General features: G+C 47.5%; 2 protein-coding genes across 5 annotated transcripts in view; one reads left to right on the top strand and one right to left on the bottom strand.

Annotated features, from left to right (window-relative positions):
* LOC119161219 (stomatin) overlaps window positions 1-21,495 on the bottom strand; it is a 173,755-nt gene that overhangs the window by 75,124 nt on the left and 77,136 nt on the right. The window contains exon 1 of one of the 4 annotated variants that reach the window (XM_037413584.2): window positions 7,122-7,842. The exons of 2 other annotated variants lie outside the window; for them this stretch is intronic. In XM_037413584.2, the coding sequence (XP_037269481.1) occupies window positions 7,122-7,281 (160 nt within the window). In that variant the 5' untranslated portion in view covers window positions 7,282-7,842. Of the gene's footprint in view, window positions 1-6,650; window positions 7,092-7,121; window positions 7,843-21,495 lie in introns of those variants that run through there. One more of the 4 variants, XM_037413587.2, reaches the window with a different exon arrangement.
* LOC119162346 (kinesin-like protein KLP2) overlaps window positions 7,939-21,495 on the top strand; it is a 117,370-nt gene continuing 103,813 nt past the window's right edge. Inside the window, exon 1 of the mRNA XM_075879728.1 lies at window positions 7,939-8,302. The gene's annotated coding sequence lies outside the window, so the exon portion shown is untranslated. The remainder of the gene's footprint in view (window positions 8,303-21,495) is intronic.

Raw genomic sequence — 21,495 nt, 5'->3', positions numbered from 1 at the left:
AGTAACTAATATTCGTCCTCAAGCTTGATATTACACGAAAGTTTTTCAAGCGTTAATTGTTTACAACTTTTGTCTGGTTCAAATGTGTAAACAATTTCGCCCAATGAATACATCATCACCCAGACGGTAAAAAAAACAAAACAAAAAAACTCCCAAGCATTTCCCCAAGGGTGAACGTGGTTGAGTGCGAATGCACGGGGTGATGCTATGAGGAGGAGTAAAGTTAAAATCCGTTGGCATTCGCCAGTGAGTTAACGTAAACTCCCCCGTGTCATCACATTGTGATTCCCAGGAACCATTAGACCCTCTCGGTAAATCTTGGTGAGTTTACGCGTATATATGAGAGTAAATTCGCACTATAATGATGTTTATGTCCACGGCCCGCTTCGCCCGCTTGCGCTCGGCATCACGGGCCCTTCGCCGCGCTGCCTTGTCTTCACCGGCGGAACATCTTCAGCGACGCGTGCAATGCTCGCCTTCGATCGCGTTGTACTCGTTGTTGGAGGTATCGCAGTCGAGGTTGATGCCTGCGATGGATCCACACCTATGACGACTTGCCGATCTCGAGCAAGTCGTGGCTGCGCAGGCGCGCGCAGCCACGGAGCGGAGGGTGGAGCGCGCGCAATCACGTGGTGTGTGACGTCGCTGCGCCGTTGGTATACAGACTCTGCTCTCCGCTCCTCGCGCCGTTGCTAGGGGAGAGGAGGACGCGCACCGCGGACGGCGGATTCAGGGTCGCTTATAAGTGCATTCGAACTTAAATACAAAATGAAACAATTGGATCATCCGTTCATGTTCGAAACGTTACCCATAGGCTGTCAAATATCGTCCAAGTGTTTACGAGCCTGTCCGTTCCAGTCACAGAAAGCTGTTAATCAGCTATGTGATAGTGCCCCCCCCCCCACTGTATACTGTGGTGCAACTAGGATCCAAACAATGTCAAGGTCAATCAATCCACTTGCACTTCAAACAGCGCAAATTACTTATAGCATTAACGAACGCGCCTATTATACTCACTCAAAACACGCGACAATCTAATAAAAGTAATTGCTACCACGCCCCATGACCATGATTTCATTATAACAGCCGCCGTAGTGGGACGAATCAGGAAATTTCGACCACTTGGAGTTCTTTAACGTGCACCCAAATCTGAGCACACGGGCCTTCAACATTTCCGCCTCCATCAAAATGCGGCTGCCACGGCCGGCATTCGATCTAATCTACCTTCGGGTCATCAGTTGAGAGACATGCCCCTACCTCAAACAAGAGAGAAATATTAAAGAAGCTTCTATATGCCTTAGTAAATTATGAGTTTCGTGACCGATTCCTGGCAGTTTCGATGAAGCTCCTTTTTTCGCGGCTAAACTCCACATCATAATTCTGAACGTTTGTATCGAAAAAAATTAATTAATAAACAAGAAGAGAGAGACCATAACCGTATGCTAGTAATATTTACATCAGTAGTGTATGGAGAAGGCACCGCGATAAGTTGATCCATGAATACAAATACCAGGAAAAAAAAAGAAGCGGTGAAGCCATGAGAATAACGGCGGATGATGGCATGGCTTTAATGAACGTCCTATGTAATCGAGGAAAATCTATGAAGTGCAGACGGTGCCGCCAGATCATAGCATACGAGGTCCACCCTTTCGCAGATTACATCTTTCCTATATAGAGTCGCCCGCTAGCGTATATATATAGGTTGCGGTGCTTTCGCTTGCGCTAATGCGGCGATGCATGAAGTGGTCATGTTTGAAACACTTGCAGCATATACGAGAATTGTACGGCTACCGACGTAGTTTCAAAAAGAGCGAAAGTTCGGCCTTGTTTGGGGCACGACGTACGACAAGCAAAGCGCGAAGAACGCGCGGATAGAGGGCATGTGTCGAGGTCTCCCTCTTCCCGCGTAGTATTCGCGGTTTACTTCCAGTATACGGCGCACTTCTGAATTGGAAGCACCGCACGTTTGCGTCTCTGTTCGAGGGCATTCGTGACGCAATTGACGTGTGGCGGCGATCAGACTCACATTTCATTACGGTGAGAGAAATGTTCCATAGTGGTCGTCAAAGGCGCTTTTCTGCGGCGCGAAAAGCGATCGCTATGAAATGCTTGGCACTGCCAAACACTTTACGTCCCCATCGTCAACGAATAGAATTAACGTTGTTTTTTTAGAATAATTAGTCGTCAGAGCCACAAAGTTTTTCATTCGTGTTTTTCGCCCAATAGTCTGACAGTGTTTACTAATAACAGGCGTTTGGCCGCCTGGCTGAAATTTGCTGTTGCGAATAATTCGAGTGGGTTTTCGTGAATACGATATAGCCTAGCTTGCTGCATACCAACTTGCGAGCTCTGGGAATTTTTATGCTTGAAAGCGCTGGCCCCACCTCGTGCATACATGTCAAAACAGCCATTTGGGCTGTACCGCGCCCCACTTCTTCAATAATGAATCGTACATACGGTCGTGCGCTGCACAAACGTCTGGACACAGTGGTGTTTCTTTCCAGCGCGCGGATTCGTGCAGTGCTTGCGCGTATACAACAAACAAGAAGAAATAAAGAACTGCGCGCTTAGGCAGCACTCACTAGTTCTCATAACGGTCTCACCGCCGAGCCTGTGCGGTTTCACAGGGACGCGGCTGCGCGCAGAGATGCAAAGGCAATTCCACAAGACCGCCACGAGACACACCAGGAGCAGCAATACCAACATGCACCCAGCTGCAGCTCTGCAGTGTTTTCGAATGCCGTCACGCACTGTTCTCCTTCCAAGATGTGTGCGCCCACATACTTCGCATGAACATCGATGAAATGGCGCGGTCTCGCCGTGTTTACACTATGTTTAGCAACGCTGCAGCACGCCAGTCCCACCCTCGGAACGATTTCCTCATATATATATATATATATATATATATATATATATATATATATATATATATATATATATATATATATATATATATATATATATATATATATATATATATATATATATATATATAATATATGCATTTTCTGACGTTGTTCCAGAGAAGGGCAGCCGTACATGCGCAAACCCATGGCCAACCTTGTGTATACGCCCAGATTGGCCCAGGCACACGCCGCAGCCACGGGGCAACACGCGATCATGTTTGCGCAGCAGGAACTATCGGAGAGCGCCTCTGATGGGTCGATAACCATGACTCCTTACGCGACGTACGCGGCAGGACGACAAAGTATGCCTGGCTGATCCTGTACACATTACTCATCGCTCTATTCTATTCTTATCTTCCGCCACGCGCAAGAGCTCCCGCGATCAAGACTAATACAGAGTCGGCAATTAAGAGCGAAAAGGCTGCGCGCTTTCGCTGCTGCGAGATTGACTGATTGCTTTAATGATCAACTGACTGAAAGATTGGTCAGACTTCACGGCCCATTGAAGTTATCTAGTAAGTTATGCAGTAGCCCGCAAGATATGATAATGTTCAACAACTATACACGATTTTCCTTTCGACTCATGTGTGCCACCATTTTGGACTCATAAACATTTGTTTTGTAGATTTTCAATGTCACAATATGAACGTGGTCATAAAACGGTGAATGCGCCTTCAACGCGATTTCATGCGTGTGAGTTCACCGCAGCACTGTTTGTTTATTTGATACGAATACTAAGCTGTAACGTTATCAGTCCAAGATGGCGGCATTTGAGCGCGTTTGGAAAATGATGTGTAGAGAAGAATAAAATGAATAAGATGAAAGCTTCCTTGTAGATTCGAGCACCAAACGTGGGGATGGCAATTTTTCTATTTCACGAACGCTGAGCTTATCAGAGAAGCAGCACCTGAGTGTCCATTGATCCATTGACTCCTCATATAGCGTCGGGCAATCGATTGCACCAGCAGCGGAAATAACGTTCTATACGTCCCCTAGCCTTGACTAGCAGTATAGTCACGCTGGCTCACATTCCATGAACAGCTGAATCTTCAGAAGAGCGTCATACGCATGATGAGAAATATGTGATTTTGCTTTCCAGAGTGTGTGTGTGTGGGGGGGGGGGGCGGCCACCTACTACTTTTAGCGCTATCCTTTCGGTTTCGGTAATGATATCTATACCGAAAACGGTATGCCATAATGTGACTATATGACGAGCATAAGTGACTAGTCATAACATGAAAATCATGACATGTATGTCATGAATGTCATGTTTTACATTTCATTGTCTTGCGTTGGTTTCGTTCATATGACATATTGCAAAACTGGTGTGGTATGACATGACTGCATGGTAAACTTAAGTGACAGACCCTAACGTGGAAATCATGTGATGCATGTCAAGTCGTGAATATACAGCCTTGCTCATGGTGCACTCGCGGTCATTTCGCTAGCTTCACATACACAAAATTTGGTGTTAGTAACCTGAATGGGCGACGAAAGTAAATGACACTTCAAAACACGATATTAATGATACGCGTGCCATGTAAAATATTACTACATGCTACGCTCATAGCGTGCTCGCGGCCATTCCGCTAGCTTCACATATACCAAGTTTGGTATTACGTGACGTGAATAGACGACAAACACAAATGGCAGGCACAAACATGATAATCATAACATGTAGTGATGTACGGCATACTTTACGTCCGTCTAGTTTTGTTCATCTGATTTTAAAACAACATATCAACCTTCCTCATTCGTGCTTCGCATATCACTGATTCTCACTGTACGTGGGACCTCCCATTTTTTTCTTTTTCTCGCGCCTCTGTTAATTACACTAACGCTCACTACACCTTTATCATCGCTAAGGTATGTCAGTCGAGACTAGTACACGATAAGAAAGTAATACAATAAATCGAAAGGATCATCATACCATTAGCCTCGAGCATATGTTTCTTGGTTGGTTTGTATCTACATTTTTTTTTTGTCTACAAAAAGCGTCAAATGAGGAACTAAGAAATCTGATCTCAAACCACCTGGAAAAATAGAGACAGAGAGAGAGATTTATCTTCCTTGCAGGCAACTCGACTAATGGTAATGAGTGCTTCTGTTGAAGGGGGAGAACATTAACCAATGTTGTGAACTACGTACCGGTATGACTCGGCGATTTCGTAAGCTCTGTTCTATTTTTTTTTTTCTAGCCACCGATTGCTAACAAACCATCGTTGAAGGCGATGACGTAATAATAGCGCTCCTCGCAAAACTGAGCAAAAAGAATAATAGAAAAAATGAGGAAGAATTGATGCATAATCCTTACATCATATCTGTACTGCATACATCAGCGGGTACATGGGCGGTGTACGCGCTGATGTATGTCCTTTGTTATCCGCACTTCACGGCTAGTCGATCACAGAGATAACTAGGTGTGAATGGGCGTTCTCACAGACAACGGCGTTATAGTGTGCGTGTAATTAGAAATATAAAAACTCCTCCTCGCTTTTTTTCTTCCCCCTCCTCGTGGCTCAGCGTGATAGATGATCTCGTGAAGGACTATACTGGTAACGAATTCTCACATGTGACGTTTGAGTTCACTCGCTCGAAATTGTCATCTGGTCGAATCGCACGCAGACTGCTTCGTCCCAAAGTCTAAAAAGAAGCGAGAGACGAAGCAAGCCGGGAGAGACGGAGCATTGCGAGAAAAAGACGCGTTGATCACGGCAACGTCACTCTTGGCAGCTTTGTAGCGTCGCCTGCAAGGCCACATGCTCGCACGTACGTGAACAGACAAGAAAGGCCACTCGCGAGGCCAAGAAGGAGAAATGTGACAGCGGGCGATATGCATGCGCGTATGTATACAGTAGAAAAGCGGGGACAGCGTGCATGGGAAGATCGCGTGAAAGACGAGCGACTGTTGAATGTGTGATTCAGAGAGGGTGGGAAGAAGGATGTCGCCAGCTTCTGCGGGGCGAATTGCCGTAAACAAGTTCGAGCAGCTAGACGACAATCGCCGCGCTTCGCCCGCACGTTGGGGTCCCACGCTTGGACCGCTCGTCCAACGGCGGGCCTGCGAAGGCGGTTCTTCGGCGCAACGTTCTTTCTATTTTTGCTTTAACGGTCTCCTTTCAATTTGCCCCGCACCGGCACGGTGGGTCCTCGCTAGCTCGACCGGTTCCTTCGTCGCCAGCACGCTAGATTGCGGCGTTGGGAGGCCCACTTTAAGAAACGCCGAAATCGTGCGTGCCGGAGTGCACCAGTCGTATCTAACGCGTAGACACGTACTGCGGCATGTTTCGTGCTCTGTGGTGAAAGAGTGGCAGTGAGAAGGGGAAAACGGGATTGCATGCTAGTTTGCCGGCTTTCGTGTCCTCCTTTGAACGAGTGTAGGCCCGTGTACTCAGATTTGGGTGCACGTTAAAGAACCCCAGGTGGTCAAAATTTCCGGAGCCCTCCACTACGGCGTCTCTCATAATCATATGGTGGTTTTGGGACGTTAAACACCACATATCAATCAATCAATCCTTTGAACGAGAATCAGCGACTGTCGCGAATAACACTCTACACGAGCACGACGCTTGTTGCAGTGGTGGAGGTGGTAGTGGTTCGTAAGGAAAAGGAAGAAGGCACCTAATTTCTGTCTGCCTATAGGCGACACGGCACAGTGCTTTTGCAGTGTGCGCCACCTCTCTCTTTTTTTTTGTCTCCCCCCCCCCCCCAAAAAAAAAGAGAGGTTTAGATGCGGGCACTTACATTTTCGCATTCCACGGCGGTGGAAGGGTCACGTGCAGAAGGGCGCAAACGCGTTGATAACAGGCCAATACGAACGACGCTGTTCAAACACTCGGGAGGGTGCAACAAGTGCAGGATGCAGACGGCTGTGCAAGTGCATGCTCCCGCGAATTTACAAGTGCACAAGGTGCACTTTTATTTTTTTCTCGTTTTTTTTTTTTTGCCGGGAACACGAGCGCAGCGGGGCCAACCCGGCGTGTGCACGCTGCAGTTATAAAACATGAAATGGGACAGCTTCCAAGTTCTACGTCGGCACAGCGTCGTCAGAGCCGTCGTAGAAGACATCGTCTATGAATAGTCACCGCAGATGGGAGGTCGCAAAGGGAGTTTCCTCGCCAGACGCGCGAGCTCAGACACGCTGGGTGCCGGTCTGAATCAAAACATAGACGAGCAACTGGAAAAATGATATTCAGGAGGTCGGTGTCCACTCACCCTCGGTGCGGTATCCCGTGTTGTGCTCTTTATCCATGTCACCGGCCTCCAGTATGCCCTCGCTCGACGTAGCTCGGTACTCTGATAGCAGATGTGAAGCACCTTCGCGGGAGCTTGCTCTGCCCCCTCTAACGCCGACTCCTGTGCCCTCTTGTGACATGGAGACCGCTGATTCGCTACCTCTTTTCTATTTGTACCTTTTTCGCTTCAAACTGTAGTCGCACAACGAAGGGAGGCGGGAGTAACGAGGCTTTTGTTTTAGTGCGCGCACGCTCCTCTATCTCGGCGTCATGCGGCGCGAGCTCGCGTCTGTTTTTGCGCAAGTGCCAACAACTCCGCAGCCACCACCCGCCGCTTGCCGAAGAGTCCTCAGAGTAGAGAGGGAGAGAGAGCGGGCGAGCATGACGGGATAGAGCGAACGACGCAGGATGCATTGGGCGCGACGTTTAAGTGGATGCGGGCGAGCGAAAAAAAAAATCTACTACGCGCTTGCAGCGGCCACGACCGTGCCTTCGGAAGACCGGGAAGACCGACCGAGCCCTCTTCCCGCTCACTCTTTTGTCCTACGTCACTTCCTTCGATGTACGGAGACAGAAGTTGGCTGTTTATTTTGCGCGCACGCGGACCTCCTCCCTGCCCTACAAGCCACACTCTCGCTTCAAATTTGCCCCATGGCCACCGAAGCCGTAAAGTGGCCTATTCGAAGCTTCGCTCGCGAGTGGCTTCGTCGCCGCGTGCACCCTACTCCATATACTCGTCGTTTTTTTTTTTATGTAACGATTATGACCTGTCACCCGTGCTCCGGGCCCCGTGTTTAGTGCTCCCTTCTCTCTAGACGCTATATATTTTCGTTGCGGCTTTGGTTGGTTGAGCTGGGCGCTGTTTTCATTGCCTCCGGCGCCTCAATAGGCGCGCGCGGCGGTGGTTGGTTGGCCGCAGCCGGCTATGACGAAAAGGAGTGAAGCACGTGCGCCCCGGCGCGCGTAGGCACTTGTTGCGCTCTTCGCTGGCCAACTCCGTCTCCTCGCCGCCGGAGAGGGAGCAAGTGGGAACGAACGAAGGAACGTTCGAGAGAGGGAAAAAAACACACACACCCCGGTGCTACAGCCCCGAGCTTGGAAACGCTGCGTTTACCACACGGAAGATGCGATGGAACGTGTAGCATGCGTGTTGCATCAAAGGTACGCGTGTTAACTCTTGTTTTTCTGTGAGGATGGGTACGTCGCCTTCTTAGTAGTGGGTATTTTCTCGACATTTTAGCGCTGAAGCACCATCACTAGAGAAGACACACAAGATAGGCGCTATCCGGAACAGCGCATGGACGACAAGTCAGCTCTTGTCCCGTCTTATCTCTTCTTTCGTGATTGTGCTTCAGCGCTACAATATCAGCAAACACCGACTTTCCCAGCAACACGTTGTTCTGTCAGTTCGTAAGCTTCGTTTTAGCGCGGCATTAAACATGGACTCCAGGAAGAAACTTACTACGACACACAATACTAAAAAAAGATTGAAGGGTCCAAAAGACAAAAAAAAAAAAAAATCGCCAGAAACTTTTAAAAGCTATAGTCAGAAGGTAGCCAACTACAACTAAGCGCTTCAAAAATAGCCTAAATTGGCCACACGTGTGAAAATGACTGTGATGTTTTCGTTTAAGTGACTAAATGCATGTCTTCCGCCGAAATGTAAATAAGTACAGTCTGAAGTCTTAGTTATACCATTACTTGAGAGATGAACCAACGAGCCCCAATCATTGCCGTAAAGCCTTAATCTTTCACATTCAGAATTTCTGGGATTAAATTGTTGACTCGCCACCATTTCGTGGAGCAAGGCGCAGTTTCTTACGCTGTCGTAAAACTGGAGCTCTTAACGCATGCCTGATCTTTCTCAAACGGACCAGAAGTGTCGACCGCGTGGCTACAGTAAACACGAGTAGGGCATCAGTGTGCTCAAAATACAGTTCTAGGATTTGAAGCATCCATTGTACCCCAAGTGGTCGAAATTTCCGGAGCCCTCTACTACGGCGTCTCTCCTAATCATATGGTGGTTTCGGGACATTAAACCCCACATATCAATCAATCAAGCATCTATTGTACTCATTTTCGCAATCATTTTTTTTTTGCGTGACGAAGTACGTGCAGTTTATATTCCTGAGTTAGTTGCAGTCTCTGCGTCATATTCAGAAATGTATGACACAAGCAACTGGTCAGATATGCTGCCAATGTCGATGACTGCAGAATGCCCTGGATGTGGAGTGCTTTCGATTACCCTGTTCACATTTGCAGTTGCGTTCAGCAATGCAGGACTCTTTGAAACTAAGCCTGCATGCAACAGTCTTTCCAATTCGCGTTCAAGCCAACAAACGTATTTTTGTGTGTATGCAACTCAAGTACAAAATTAAATTTTGGCAGCTGAAAGCACGCCTTGTCTGACACCGCATACTCGAACGACCGGGGCTGCAAGATGATGAGATAAGGGTAATTTAGTTTAAATACAGGGTAGTAGCCAAGAATCAGCTAAGTAGCCAAAGCGTTTTTTCCGCCCCAACCAAACTAAAAAAATAGCCATACATCGCAACTCTAGCGCTAAATAAACCCTCATGTAGTTGATTGTTCATCATTTTCAGTTCATGTTCATCATTTTCAGTTCATTACCGTATATGTTAATTAATATACTACACTTAGAACATGCGAGTAATGTCCCCTGTACCTTCCTGCTTCAGTGTTCGCTGAATTCATTACGTTCTATTATTATTGGTGGAAACATGCGGGAAAATATTATGCGTGATAGTGACTCTCAAGAGAGACAGCATGCATGGCCATCCGCTTGAAGAACATAAAGAAAAATGTTGTTTCGATGCAAGCGCGAAACAGTGAATATTTGCACATCGCCGTCTCAACGCCTAGACAGCGATGAGAGCACGTCATGTGCAAGGGTGTACATGGTGTCCCACGTAACTTTAGCCAGAGTTTAAAAATATGGCGGAACACGTAATTACGACGCGACCAAATGCATGTTGCTCACAGTTGCCTGGAGGTAGACTATTTTTGTGTTCTCAAATATTGTTTAATTAGATCTGTTTAATTAACTAACTTTCAAAGCAACGAAGATGGATCAAAAATTTCAATGAGAAAGTTTTAGGTCGTTCTGCAAAACGTCAAAATAGATAGTTTTGAACTTTATATCTGTTAATTATTAGTGTTTTTCTGCTAATTACAAATGCCCGTGAAATACAAAAAATACCACGTGACAAACCCACTCGCGCGTCAGTGCGCACGATGATTCTAGTGCTCCCTAACGTTCGGAGTACGAAAGACACGCTTCCATCGCACCGGTTCATGACAGCGATAAGCAGTCGCAGCGGTTATCGTTTTTGTGGCCGATAGCGAAACGAGTTCATCGCAAAGCCACCACCTTCGTTGCAGCCCGGCAGAGACAGCACAATGGTGCAAATGCTATGGTCGTTCGTACGTGGAACGTTGGGGAGCACTAGAATCATCGTGCGTCCTGACGTGCGAGCGGGTTTGTTACGGGGTATTTTGTTGTATTTCGTGGGCATTGCTAATTAGCAGTAAAACACTAATAATTAACATATATAAAGTTCAAAACTATCTATTTGGACGTTTTGCAAACCAATCTACAACTTTCTCATTGAAATTTTCCATCCATCTTCGTTCTTTCGAAAGGTAGGTGTGATGATTAAACGGACGTTCGTCACTATGTTTGTTGATAGCGGACGAGAAATCATTAACATGAACTTTTTATTTCATGGCATGGGTGGAACGGCTGACAACGCACGGATACGCTACCGTGTGCAGCGCCGTTTAGTCAGACGTCGCGGCCAGCAGTCAGGGTCGCAACTCCAGAGGTTCAGGGTCAGGCCCCGGCTCACGAGGACCACACCCGGTAGGCCTCGCCCACGAACCTGCTCCCGGCCACTGCACCCAGGCAGGAGCCGTTCGGCAGGCCCCGTCCTTGGACCTTGAACAGACACACCGTAGCTCGACCTGGCCGACACGTACGGGTCTCACGTCCGGCTCAGGAACGCTCCCAGGAACTCGTCCTCTGGAGCGGCGCACCGTTTCGTCTGCCTTCGTGGCCTCAACCCTCGAGCTCTTTTTCCCACGTTCCTTCTTCTGGGCCAGGGCGCCGCCAGGTACCCTCGGGTGCACACTGCAGCTCATGAGCTCGCGGCCCACGTCCGAGTCTGGCGCGTCGCTCGGTACGGCTCGGCACCGCTCGGCGATCCTCGATTCAGCCAGAACTCCCCTGGCACCTTGATCCTCGACCACCCTGAACCTCGCCCGGCTTCGTGGTCCTTTTAATACACGCCCGCGTCTCGCCCGGCAGAACGTCTCACTCGTCCCTTGCCGATGTGCGACGCTCTGGTGACACCGGCGCTTGATGGCATGGGTGTAGCTACGGAGCAGTCGACCCGCATCGGAGACGCGATGCTCCATGCGGGGAATGGTCAGCCCGTCCAGCGAACAGCTTGCGTCGAGACGCGATGCTCGGCGCAACCGTGACCATTAGCCAGGCCACCTACGTTGCTGTGTCGAACGGCTGATCGTGGAGACGCCTCGCCGAGATCCGCGATGCCCTCGGCGAGGAAGAGAACAGCAGGCCAGGCCGCGCCCCGAGATGCAGTACTCGTGCCGGCAATGCCGCCCCAGCTGGTGGTTGGACGGCAGCAGCGTGGACGGCCGCGTTCCCTGGCCTGAACCTGGATCACCTGCGTCCGACGCTTCGGCCCGCTGTCTTCCGTCTGCCGCTGCTTCGGCTCGTCCCCAGCCACAAAGCCCACTGCCACGTGATGGTCGCCCGTGGCCCAATCATGGCACGCCACCTCTATGGACCACCACTGGTCATCAGCTGATTCGCTGACACTCACGCGCACATTACACGCGCCTTGCCCCGCACTTCCGTCCATGTCGTTTTCTTCACTCATCACAGTAGGTAATTAAACAGATCTAATTAAACAATATTTCAGAACCCAAAAATACTCCAACTTCAGGCAACGGTGAGCAACATGCATTTGGTCGCGTCGTAATTACGTGTTCTGGCCCATTTTTTAGCTCTGGCTAAAGTTACGCGGCACAACCTGTATACGAGGCGTCTACTGGTGACAGTCGAGATAACGCGTGCGCCATATCTCGTGTCAACGTACTTTTGACTGAAGTTCGTATTTGCAGCTCAAATGAAAGAGACCCCTACCAGTGGCAGATACATAGTGGGGGAGGGGGGGTAGGGGCGATCGCTTCTCCTCCAAAGCCTGTTGGGACCCCCTCCCCCACTCTTCGGTGCTTGCCGTCCACCTGCTATCACCAGTTAGGACAAACGAGTGGGACAACTGTGAGCACACATTAACAGTATTTATGCCATTACAGAGTTTTTGTGCTGGTAAAAACAAAAAAAAGTAATGACCACACCGACCTTTCCGGTGGTAATTCAAGTGACCGCCCCGCCCCTCCCCCAACACACACACGCACACAAACCGGCGTCTCCTCTTCATGCTCCCTTTTCCGACGAAAGGCGGGCGGGCGGGGCATTTTTTCTGCTTGAGCACCAGCCATCAACAACAGACCTCGCATGTACCCTTCGTACACCGGCCGCTTTCGCCACCACTGCTCGCGCGCTTTCGTAGAAGGAACACACGATGTGCGAGGTGACGTTATCGGGTTGGACTTTTTTTTACGGATTATGAGGGTGATGGCTAAAAGCCCGTCGAAAGTTGCCGTGTAATAGCTATCGGAAAGAGAATAATATGATGAGGGAAGAAAAACGAAATGACAGGAAGGAATTCCTCTATGAACAGCCTTGCGAGAATGTATGAGAATTGCATGCGCAGCTTTGTGAACCTCCTATATACCTAGTGAGAGCGCTATAAATCAGAAAATAAGCACTCATTTAGGGCTGCTTGAAGAAAATATGGGTAACTTCAATAAACTTAATATTCAATCGACGGAAGCAAAAAAAGAAACAACTTGAGAGGACGTCTAAACGCCGGGAATAAATGTTCTAAACACGTTACATTTTCTCATGCGCGTCCTGAATCTCCACCAAATAGCTCCTCGAAAGAGACCGCCCCGTATAATTACAAAAGTTTTCACGATGTACACTTAACAATCCCTCGCACAACCATTCGTTCAATGATTCTGCGGAGTGATCCGTGTGGTTCCATAATGGTCTGCTCTCCAACCCCGCCGAGGGTTACGAATTTCCGACGTCGCCATCATAAATCCACGCTGGGCACTTCGCGTTACGCATGCAGGCGTCAAACGAAAACATTACCGCGCTCCTTGGGGCGTCCGGCTTGTAGAGGAAGTCCTTTTTGCAACTCCAGAACAACGACACTATTCCTGCGAAAGTTGCGGCGGAAGTCACGCATGAGCTCTTCTTGGACGCGTGCTTCCCATAAACCACGGCCGTTCCCCACAGATATAACTTTCCTTTGACAGGCGCTGATCTTGTGAAATCGCCCCCATCCTATACCACAAAACTAAAACAGTCAACACACACAGACTTCGCTGACGTGTGCTGGTAATGATTGAGGTGGTTTTAACCTGAGTGACAGTTCTGGCACTTTCACGTGGCTTAGCACCACTGACTATACAGACAGCAAAATGCGTTGCCGCCCCCTAAATATATGAGCTGCCGCGAACGCCTCTCTGTAAGCTATTCACGTTGTCACCGGGAAAACTTGTAACTTACATAGGAATCGCGCGCGCACGCGGCTGTTTCCATACTGTATTTTTTTTTCTCCCAAAAGAGCACGATTGTACGAATGGCATCCTATAGGTCATCCCGTCGTACGCTATAGGCAGCCACATTCAAGATGATTTCTTATGTAGGTATAACTGTGACGCGACCGAGCTGCCACCCGCCGTGGTGGAGCAGAGATTATGGTGCCTGGCTGCGGACCCGAGAAGGTCGCGGGCTTGATCACGACCGCGCTTGTCACATTTTGATGGAGGCGAAATGTTAGAGGTCCGTGCATATATCAGTGAATGTTAAAAAACACCAGGTGGTTAAAATTTCCGGAGCCCTATATACTTAAATACGGCGCCTCTCAATATCATATCTATCGTGGTTTTCGGACGTTAAACCTCAGATATTACCAGCACCAGACTGTCTGATATTTATATATTTTTTAAGCAAATGTGTTTCTTTATTTGCCTACCGTTTACTGCACTGACTAACGCTTCCGCAAAATGAAATGCGTGTATATTCTGCCCTCGTGGAAGCCGTATATGACGCTGGCTGGGGTATAATATTCGGCAGAAATACGCAGCTAATTTTACAAAGTGAACGAGAATTTCGTGCGCTTAACTGCTACAACGCAGTGTCAACGTCTTTTCAATTTATGAGCGCAACCTTCGCATGTATACGTCCCTGACACAGCACTTCTCCGTCACTGCAGGACTGGAGTGAATTACCAGGGTAAAAATAAACCTACGTAGAACAAGCTGTGTACACCTAATATGAATCCCTGTGTTTTCTGTGAAAGATTAGGTCCGTGCTAGCACATTCACCTCAAGTTATCTGTGCAAGGCCATTGTTTACTGTTGTAGAGTTATGGGGATATCGTACAATACGGCCGCCTGCTTGTACCCTGATATGGCCTGTCCGATGAGCGTCGCGGATCAGTTGTACGTTATTTCGTGCAGGACTGTATGCTTTCTGATAAACTTGACGTTTTGCTCCGATGAATTGGCGTCCTGCGTGCCTCCACGCATCCGAGCACTGTATGAACTCCATGTGGGTTCTTTGGCACACATCACACAAGCTAAAAAGCGTGCGTTATATGCGGCATAACCGCAAGCTCGTCATTAACGGTAATTTTGAATGTTCGAAAAAAAGAATTTTCTTTTTATCTTCTTTAGTTCGCCTTTAATAGTCTAAAGCTCTTGTATCTTAACTCGGGCCTTAAACTAGAAAAATAATTGTGAGTGAAGCCTTTGCCTTCTGTTTTGTTCTTCGCAGTCTGCATTTCACTTGCTGCGTTTACATTCAATCAACTGCTATGGCTAAATATCGGCTCACTTTCGAAAGCCTGTCGTCGATATAAAAATTATTCCCGGTATTGTGGTGCCATGGTCATTGCCAGGATCGAAGTAATGATATGAAAATGTGTAGATATATAGTCTGGTAATTAGACGTCCCCGACTTCGCGATCAGGTGTGAGTAGTCGCATGAGCTGGACCGTGACTGCACTGTAAACAGAAATAAGCCGAGATGGGAGTAAATGACCTTGTCCTCTAGCGCACGCCCCGATGGGAGTTTTAAAAAACCCTCCGGAGGGAGTAAAAAATTTACTCCCCATCAGTAGGGGGTTTTTGCATGGTGCCAGGGGGGTTTTTATTTACATCCATTGGGGAACTTTTTCAGGTCAGTATGGGAGTAAATTTTTTGCATCGACAAAGAAAAAAAATTACGTCAGCAGCCGTACCATGCGCAAGCGTAACTTTAATTACATAACATTTAATGCGCACAACAATGATTACAGTACACAAACATTACCGCAACGTTCACGTTATATCACAACACTCACACTCACCACAGCTTGCCACACGCATTTTTTTTTTCTTTATTTAGCTTGCCACACGCAGTACACACCTACCATATAGCCACCGAGTATATATATGCACCACATTTTTACCTGCCATGTAGCCCTGGTGAAAGCCTTTTTTCGCTATTAATTAGGCAATAAATACGCACGGCGTAAGTATGAACTTGCGGTGGTCTGATGTAAGCACTTCAACACACATGCCTTTTATCCTAAGCTTGCCTAATATTTATTATTTTTTTACTACAGCGAAAAAGTTTCATCAGTTGATGCTCTGTCGTACGGGCTGAATTTGCATTAGCAGTACTGTTTGTGGACCCGTAAAATGCACGGAATCATACACAAAGTGCGCGCGGCCTTGAACGAACACATTAACGAGGCACATTTAGCAGCTCCAGCGATGAACCGAGGTAGACCGCCGCTACCGCGTTCGACGACTAGGCCTCACTCACGAGTACGGCACGGCGATTCGATGAATGAGAGCTGGCGATCACAAAATGCTTGCTGATGTGCAGTTTACGTGTCGTTTTTCCCATGCACAGAAATAGGTGTCCGCTATCCACGCAGTTTAAGCTACGGAGCGATAGACTTAAACGAATGAGACGGTTTGCAGTCGCACTTCTCGTTGCTCGCATGCATTGCATGTATAGCTCGCAGAGCTCGCCACGGCGGCCGGTGCGCAGTGCGAGCTCGATACGATGCCGGCTTGATACCGACGCCATAGCGAGGCCTTCCTACCGCTTAGATGTTGCAGCCGGTGAAATACCGGTGACACTACGAGAAGCCACTATCGGCGGAGACGGGGCGAGCGCGTCGCCGGCGCAACTCTCAGACTGGTTGCCGGCCAGCCTGCCGTAGTCGAGCGAAGCCTACTTCGAACCGCTTCGAAGTTTTACGGTGCAATCGCTGACGATCTTACTCCGCCTCGTTCGGCGCTCGCCTTGTAGTTAGTCATTGACAGCTGCGGTCGCAAGGCGCAGAAGACTGTTATACATCACAGCAGCCTTCATTTTTTGTGACACATTCTTAGCATCGCTGGTGGTCGGTGCTAGCTCGTAGCGCTAACCGCGGTGGCCGGCGCGCAGTGCGAGTTCGATACAATGCCGGCTTGATACCGACGGCATAGCGAGGCCTTCTTACCACTTAGATGTTACAGCCGGTGAAATACCGGTGACACTCCGAGAAGCCACTATCGGCGGAGACGGGGCGAGCGCGTCGCCGGCGCAACTCTCAGACCGGTTGCCGGCCAGCGTCGTGTAGTCGAGTGAAGCCTACTTCAGACCACTTTGAAGTTTCTGGTGGTGAAACTCCAGGAGCAGCCGCTGACGATCGTAACAGCTTACTTTTGCTACCATTAATTTATTCTTCGAAGTTTTTTGTTACTCGGCCCTTTGAAGCGCGGCATTCACGACGTTTCGTTGAGGAATCAGACCGATGTGCAGCGTGGTTTAACGGTGCGAAATATATTGAAATGTTCCCAGTAAATACCAACCAGCCGTTGCTATTCTTCGGTGCACTTATAATATCGTTGCCTGTTGACAGATGCTTACACGGTTAGCCACACAAAGCACATGTGTTTCACACCGACGTGCAAACATATGCCCGTACACACACACACACACACACACACACACACACACACACACACACACACACACACACACACACACACACACACACACACACACACACACACACACACACACACACACACACACACACACACACACACACACACACACACACACACACACACACACACACACACACACACACACACACACACACACACACACACACACACACACACACACACACACACACACACACACACACACACACACACACACACACACACACACACACACACACACACACACACTCACACACTCACACACACACACACACTCACACACTCACACACACACTCACACACACACTCACACACACACACACACACACACACACACACACACACACACACACACACACACACACACACACACACGTCACGCCCAAAGAGGGTTTTTAAAGCTCCTATAGGGAGTTTGTAACCACGTGACCTGAAACTCCCTGGGGAGTTTAACAAGGTCATGTCGTTCATAAACTTTGTGATTAAAGAGGGGGCGTTTTACGATGACATGTGCCGACTTCACTCCCTACCAGGGAGTAAATAATGGGGGAGGGGAGTTTTGTGGCCTCACGTCCTGGAGAAACTCCCATCTCGGTTAACTTTTGCTTACAGTGTGGTAACGCTTGTGGATGCGAAAATAATCGCACTGCTCATGACATTGGTGTGTTTGTATGTTTATTGTACTAATTAGAAGATAATGAAATATGTGGAATAGTTCATCTCATACACGAAGCAACTTGCATTTTTTTCTCTATACGTATATAGCTGCTTGACGAAAGAATGCAGCCGTTAACAGCGCAAGCTAGCGTGCTATAAGCGCGCCAGGGGGCTCTGCCGACCGTGAGAACAACACCGGAAACAGTAATTTTCAGCTTGATCTCTCTTCCGAGTCATCGTCAGATAAAGTAGACGAGGCCACGGCCTCTTTCCTGCGCAATAATTCAGTTTTGTTGCATTTATATATGCGATGGCAGCTGCGAACCGTGACGCAAATGTTGTACTTTGCACGCCAATCTTACACACTTGGATATGTGTCAGATTTCGTAGAGAACGGCTCATCGGAAATGCGCCGAGAAATCGGCACCTTTTGTTCGGCTCGTACAATAGAGGCCTATTAGAGTATACAGTTGTCACTATAGCCTCGTGCTTTTGGAGCAGTTCCACCGATTCATGATGCCACTGAATACAAGGAAGATGACAGTCCACATTCACAAAGGCTCTTGCACTGGTATTGTTCGTAAGAAAGAAAGGGGAAAAAGTCGGCGAATTCTGACGCTGAAGATTAAATTAGCTGGAGCAACCGGTAGATAGCAAATAGTATTTAATAATGATATATGGGGTTTTACATCCCAAATCTACGATATGATTGTGAAAGACGCCGCAGTAGAGGGTTCCGGAAATTTTAACCAACTGGTGTTCTTTACCGTGCAATGAACTCTCACATTACACGAACCTCTATCATTTCGCCTCAATCAAAATGCGACCGCCACGGCCGGAATCGACCCCGCGACATTCGGCTCAACTGCTGAGCAAAGAGCGCTTACCATAAAGAAAAAAAAAATCAGAACTCGGCCTCGGAAGGCGTCTGCCACCGCGGCTTTTCGTTAACTATATAGGCGCTGAGTAACGTGTAAATCTCAGACCATCTCCCTACATTTCCGCATAAAAAAGTGCATCTTGCTGTCTCGAAATATGGCTGACTGCTGTTGCCTATTAGCTTTTTAGCTCCACTCTCCGCGGCACCTGAAGTACTTGAGCCTCGCAAACACCGTTTTCTTTTCTCTCTCGCACCATCTCAGTCACAATGTTCGTCGCGGTTGAGGATATGTCCTCACCTGAGGTGACAGTTAGCGCCTGCCATGTACTTCAGTTCCCTTATTTTCAAGAATCCCTGACGACTGTGTGTTTCAAGCTCGAGTGGCTGTGCCGAGATGAGCATGACGAAGTACAACTGGAGCCTAGTTAAAGTGTCTTTTTTATTATGATAGCAATTATATGGACACTCGGCTGATTTTTCTGTCACCTTGATGTCCCGTATATATATGAAAGGTACATAAAAGAAAAGTAAAAATAAAACATTCCAAGACACACTACCGGAGGTTCAAACCAGCAACCCCTCGCTCCTCAGCGTACTGCTTCAACGAACTAGGCCGCGCCGCTAATTTTTGATCATGGTATTTGATAGAATGTGTTAGTGAATAGTATTGCACAGAGTTGCACTTATGCAGTTCTATAGTGACAATAAGCGTTACAAGCTCTGCTTAGAAAAAAAAATCGAGGGCTAAAGTCCTATAGCATAAGAAGAGTCCATCATGTGCTGCACAAGAAAAGTGGCGAGGCTAGGCATCTTACCAAGATGATGATATTCATCTCACTAACGGCGAGCTATATATATACACCGTTTACCTCTGACTTACTCTCAATCAACATGCAGCCACGCGTTGATTATTCTAAAAGTTTTGTTCATTCCTCGATCGATTTTTACCTCACTATTTTTCATATGGTGGTTTTGGGACGTTAAACCCCACAAATAAATCATCAATCATCAAATCGTCTTTATCAAAATTTGAAATTTTCTTTATATTAGGCTACGGTTTCATGGCCTATTCCCCGTGGTGGGTGAGAGCGATGTATTGTAGAACAAGCAAGTAATTTTCTTCCACCATCCAGCTGCTTCCAGCGTAGACACCCACACTGTAATGTCTGAGACAATCTGAGGTGGATGTTTTGGTGAAGTGCATTAGAACTGCAGTGTTGTTCTCTATACCGTCACTGTTGTTGTCGACTTCGGCTAACGCCAAGGAAGGAAACGTACGGACAAATTCCGGGCAAAACGCTGTCGTTAAGCCTTTGTGATGCCACCATGTTTTGTACGAACACCTGCGGATCAGATCGATTGAAATTCTAGTCGCGCTGAAGCAAGGCGGGCTTGCGTATACGTGCTCAGACACAGAAAAAAACTTGCTGCTGCACGTGCCAGAAACACTGCAGTTCAACACACATTCGACCGTGTTCACTACATTTCGTATGGTTCCTAAATATTCTAGCCTTACTTCATCCGATGTGTCGCTATCATATTCATTGCTTAGGCCTTGGGCCGAAACTGTGACTTATTTTGTTCATAAGTGTTCAATGCCACTGTAATGGATGTGCAGTGTCAGTAATGGGTGGAATATTCTCTGAAAAATACCTCATTCAAATTTGTTGATGTACGGGATAACACTAACGCCAATGGAACGGCGACAGATGGCAAAGAAGCCCACAGAACAAGTGTTCATCGTGCTTTGTTCTCATACTCTTAATCACTCTCGCATTTCCGCTGCCGATAAGTAAGATTCATAACATAAGATATATCTTCAAGAAACGTCGAAAAATGGCGCAGTATTTTTTATTCTTCGAAAAATCCTTGGGGGATCTCCTTAAAGAGCTGTATTATATAGAGTGATGTCTCCTCGTCGTATACTTAATTTTACGAGCGATTTTGACAGAAGGCTTGTGCTGCCCTTTTGTGAGTGGCAGCGCTTGTTTTAGCGACTAATTCTGAACCATATGTAACAAATTAATCATAGCTGAAGCAGTTCAAGCACAATGAAAGAATGTCTTTCTACGTTGATATTACTACAATATTACTAAAGGTAGGGCTTCACATAAATATTTAAAAATATAGTATTGGGTATTCTAAAAAAATGCTTTAACGCGCCCCTTACCTGCAATACCTTGTCAAAGTAATTACCAGGCAATAACTGCAGTATCCCTGCTGAATAAGCACTTGAAAGTCTATGTTTCGTTTCAGAATATAAAATGTTGGTGATAGGAAGTATTGTATATACGATGCAATGTTGCCTATCGTGGGCACCTTTGCTTGCGACTTATGGTTGCGAGTTTTCAGTACAGGGACGAACACGATATAGGGTTGTTTCGATAAAACTTATACGTACGTACATATCTGCTCGATATAGAGGATTATTAATTGGGCGTGACACTTTTAGGTTTTGTGCCATCCATCCGTCTAGGCCTACAGAGTGTGAAAACATTTGCAAAGGCGGGTCTTGTTGTGGGCTGCATCACTTAATTGGTGAGCCCACACTTGCATGTTCTGCCCAAGTCTTCACTTCCTCAGTGCCCAATATGCGTAATGGAGTCACCAAATATCGTCGCATGTTTAGCGAAATTGCAGC

The sequence above is a fragment of the Rhipicephalus microplus genome, chromosome X, assembly GCF_043290135.1.
Source record: "Rhipicephalus microplus isolate Deutch F79 chromosome X, USDA_Rmic, whole genome shotgun sequence".
Classification (NCBI taxonomy): Eukaryota; Metazoa; Arthropoda; class Arachnida; order Ixodida; family Ixodidae; genus Rhipicephalus; species Rhipicephalus microplus.
Note: the sequence above shows the minus strand (reverse complement) of the source record. Positions and strands in the feature narration are given on the sequence as shown.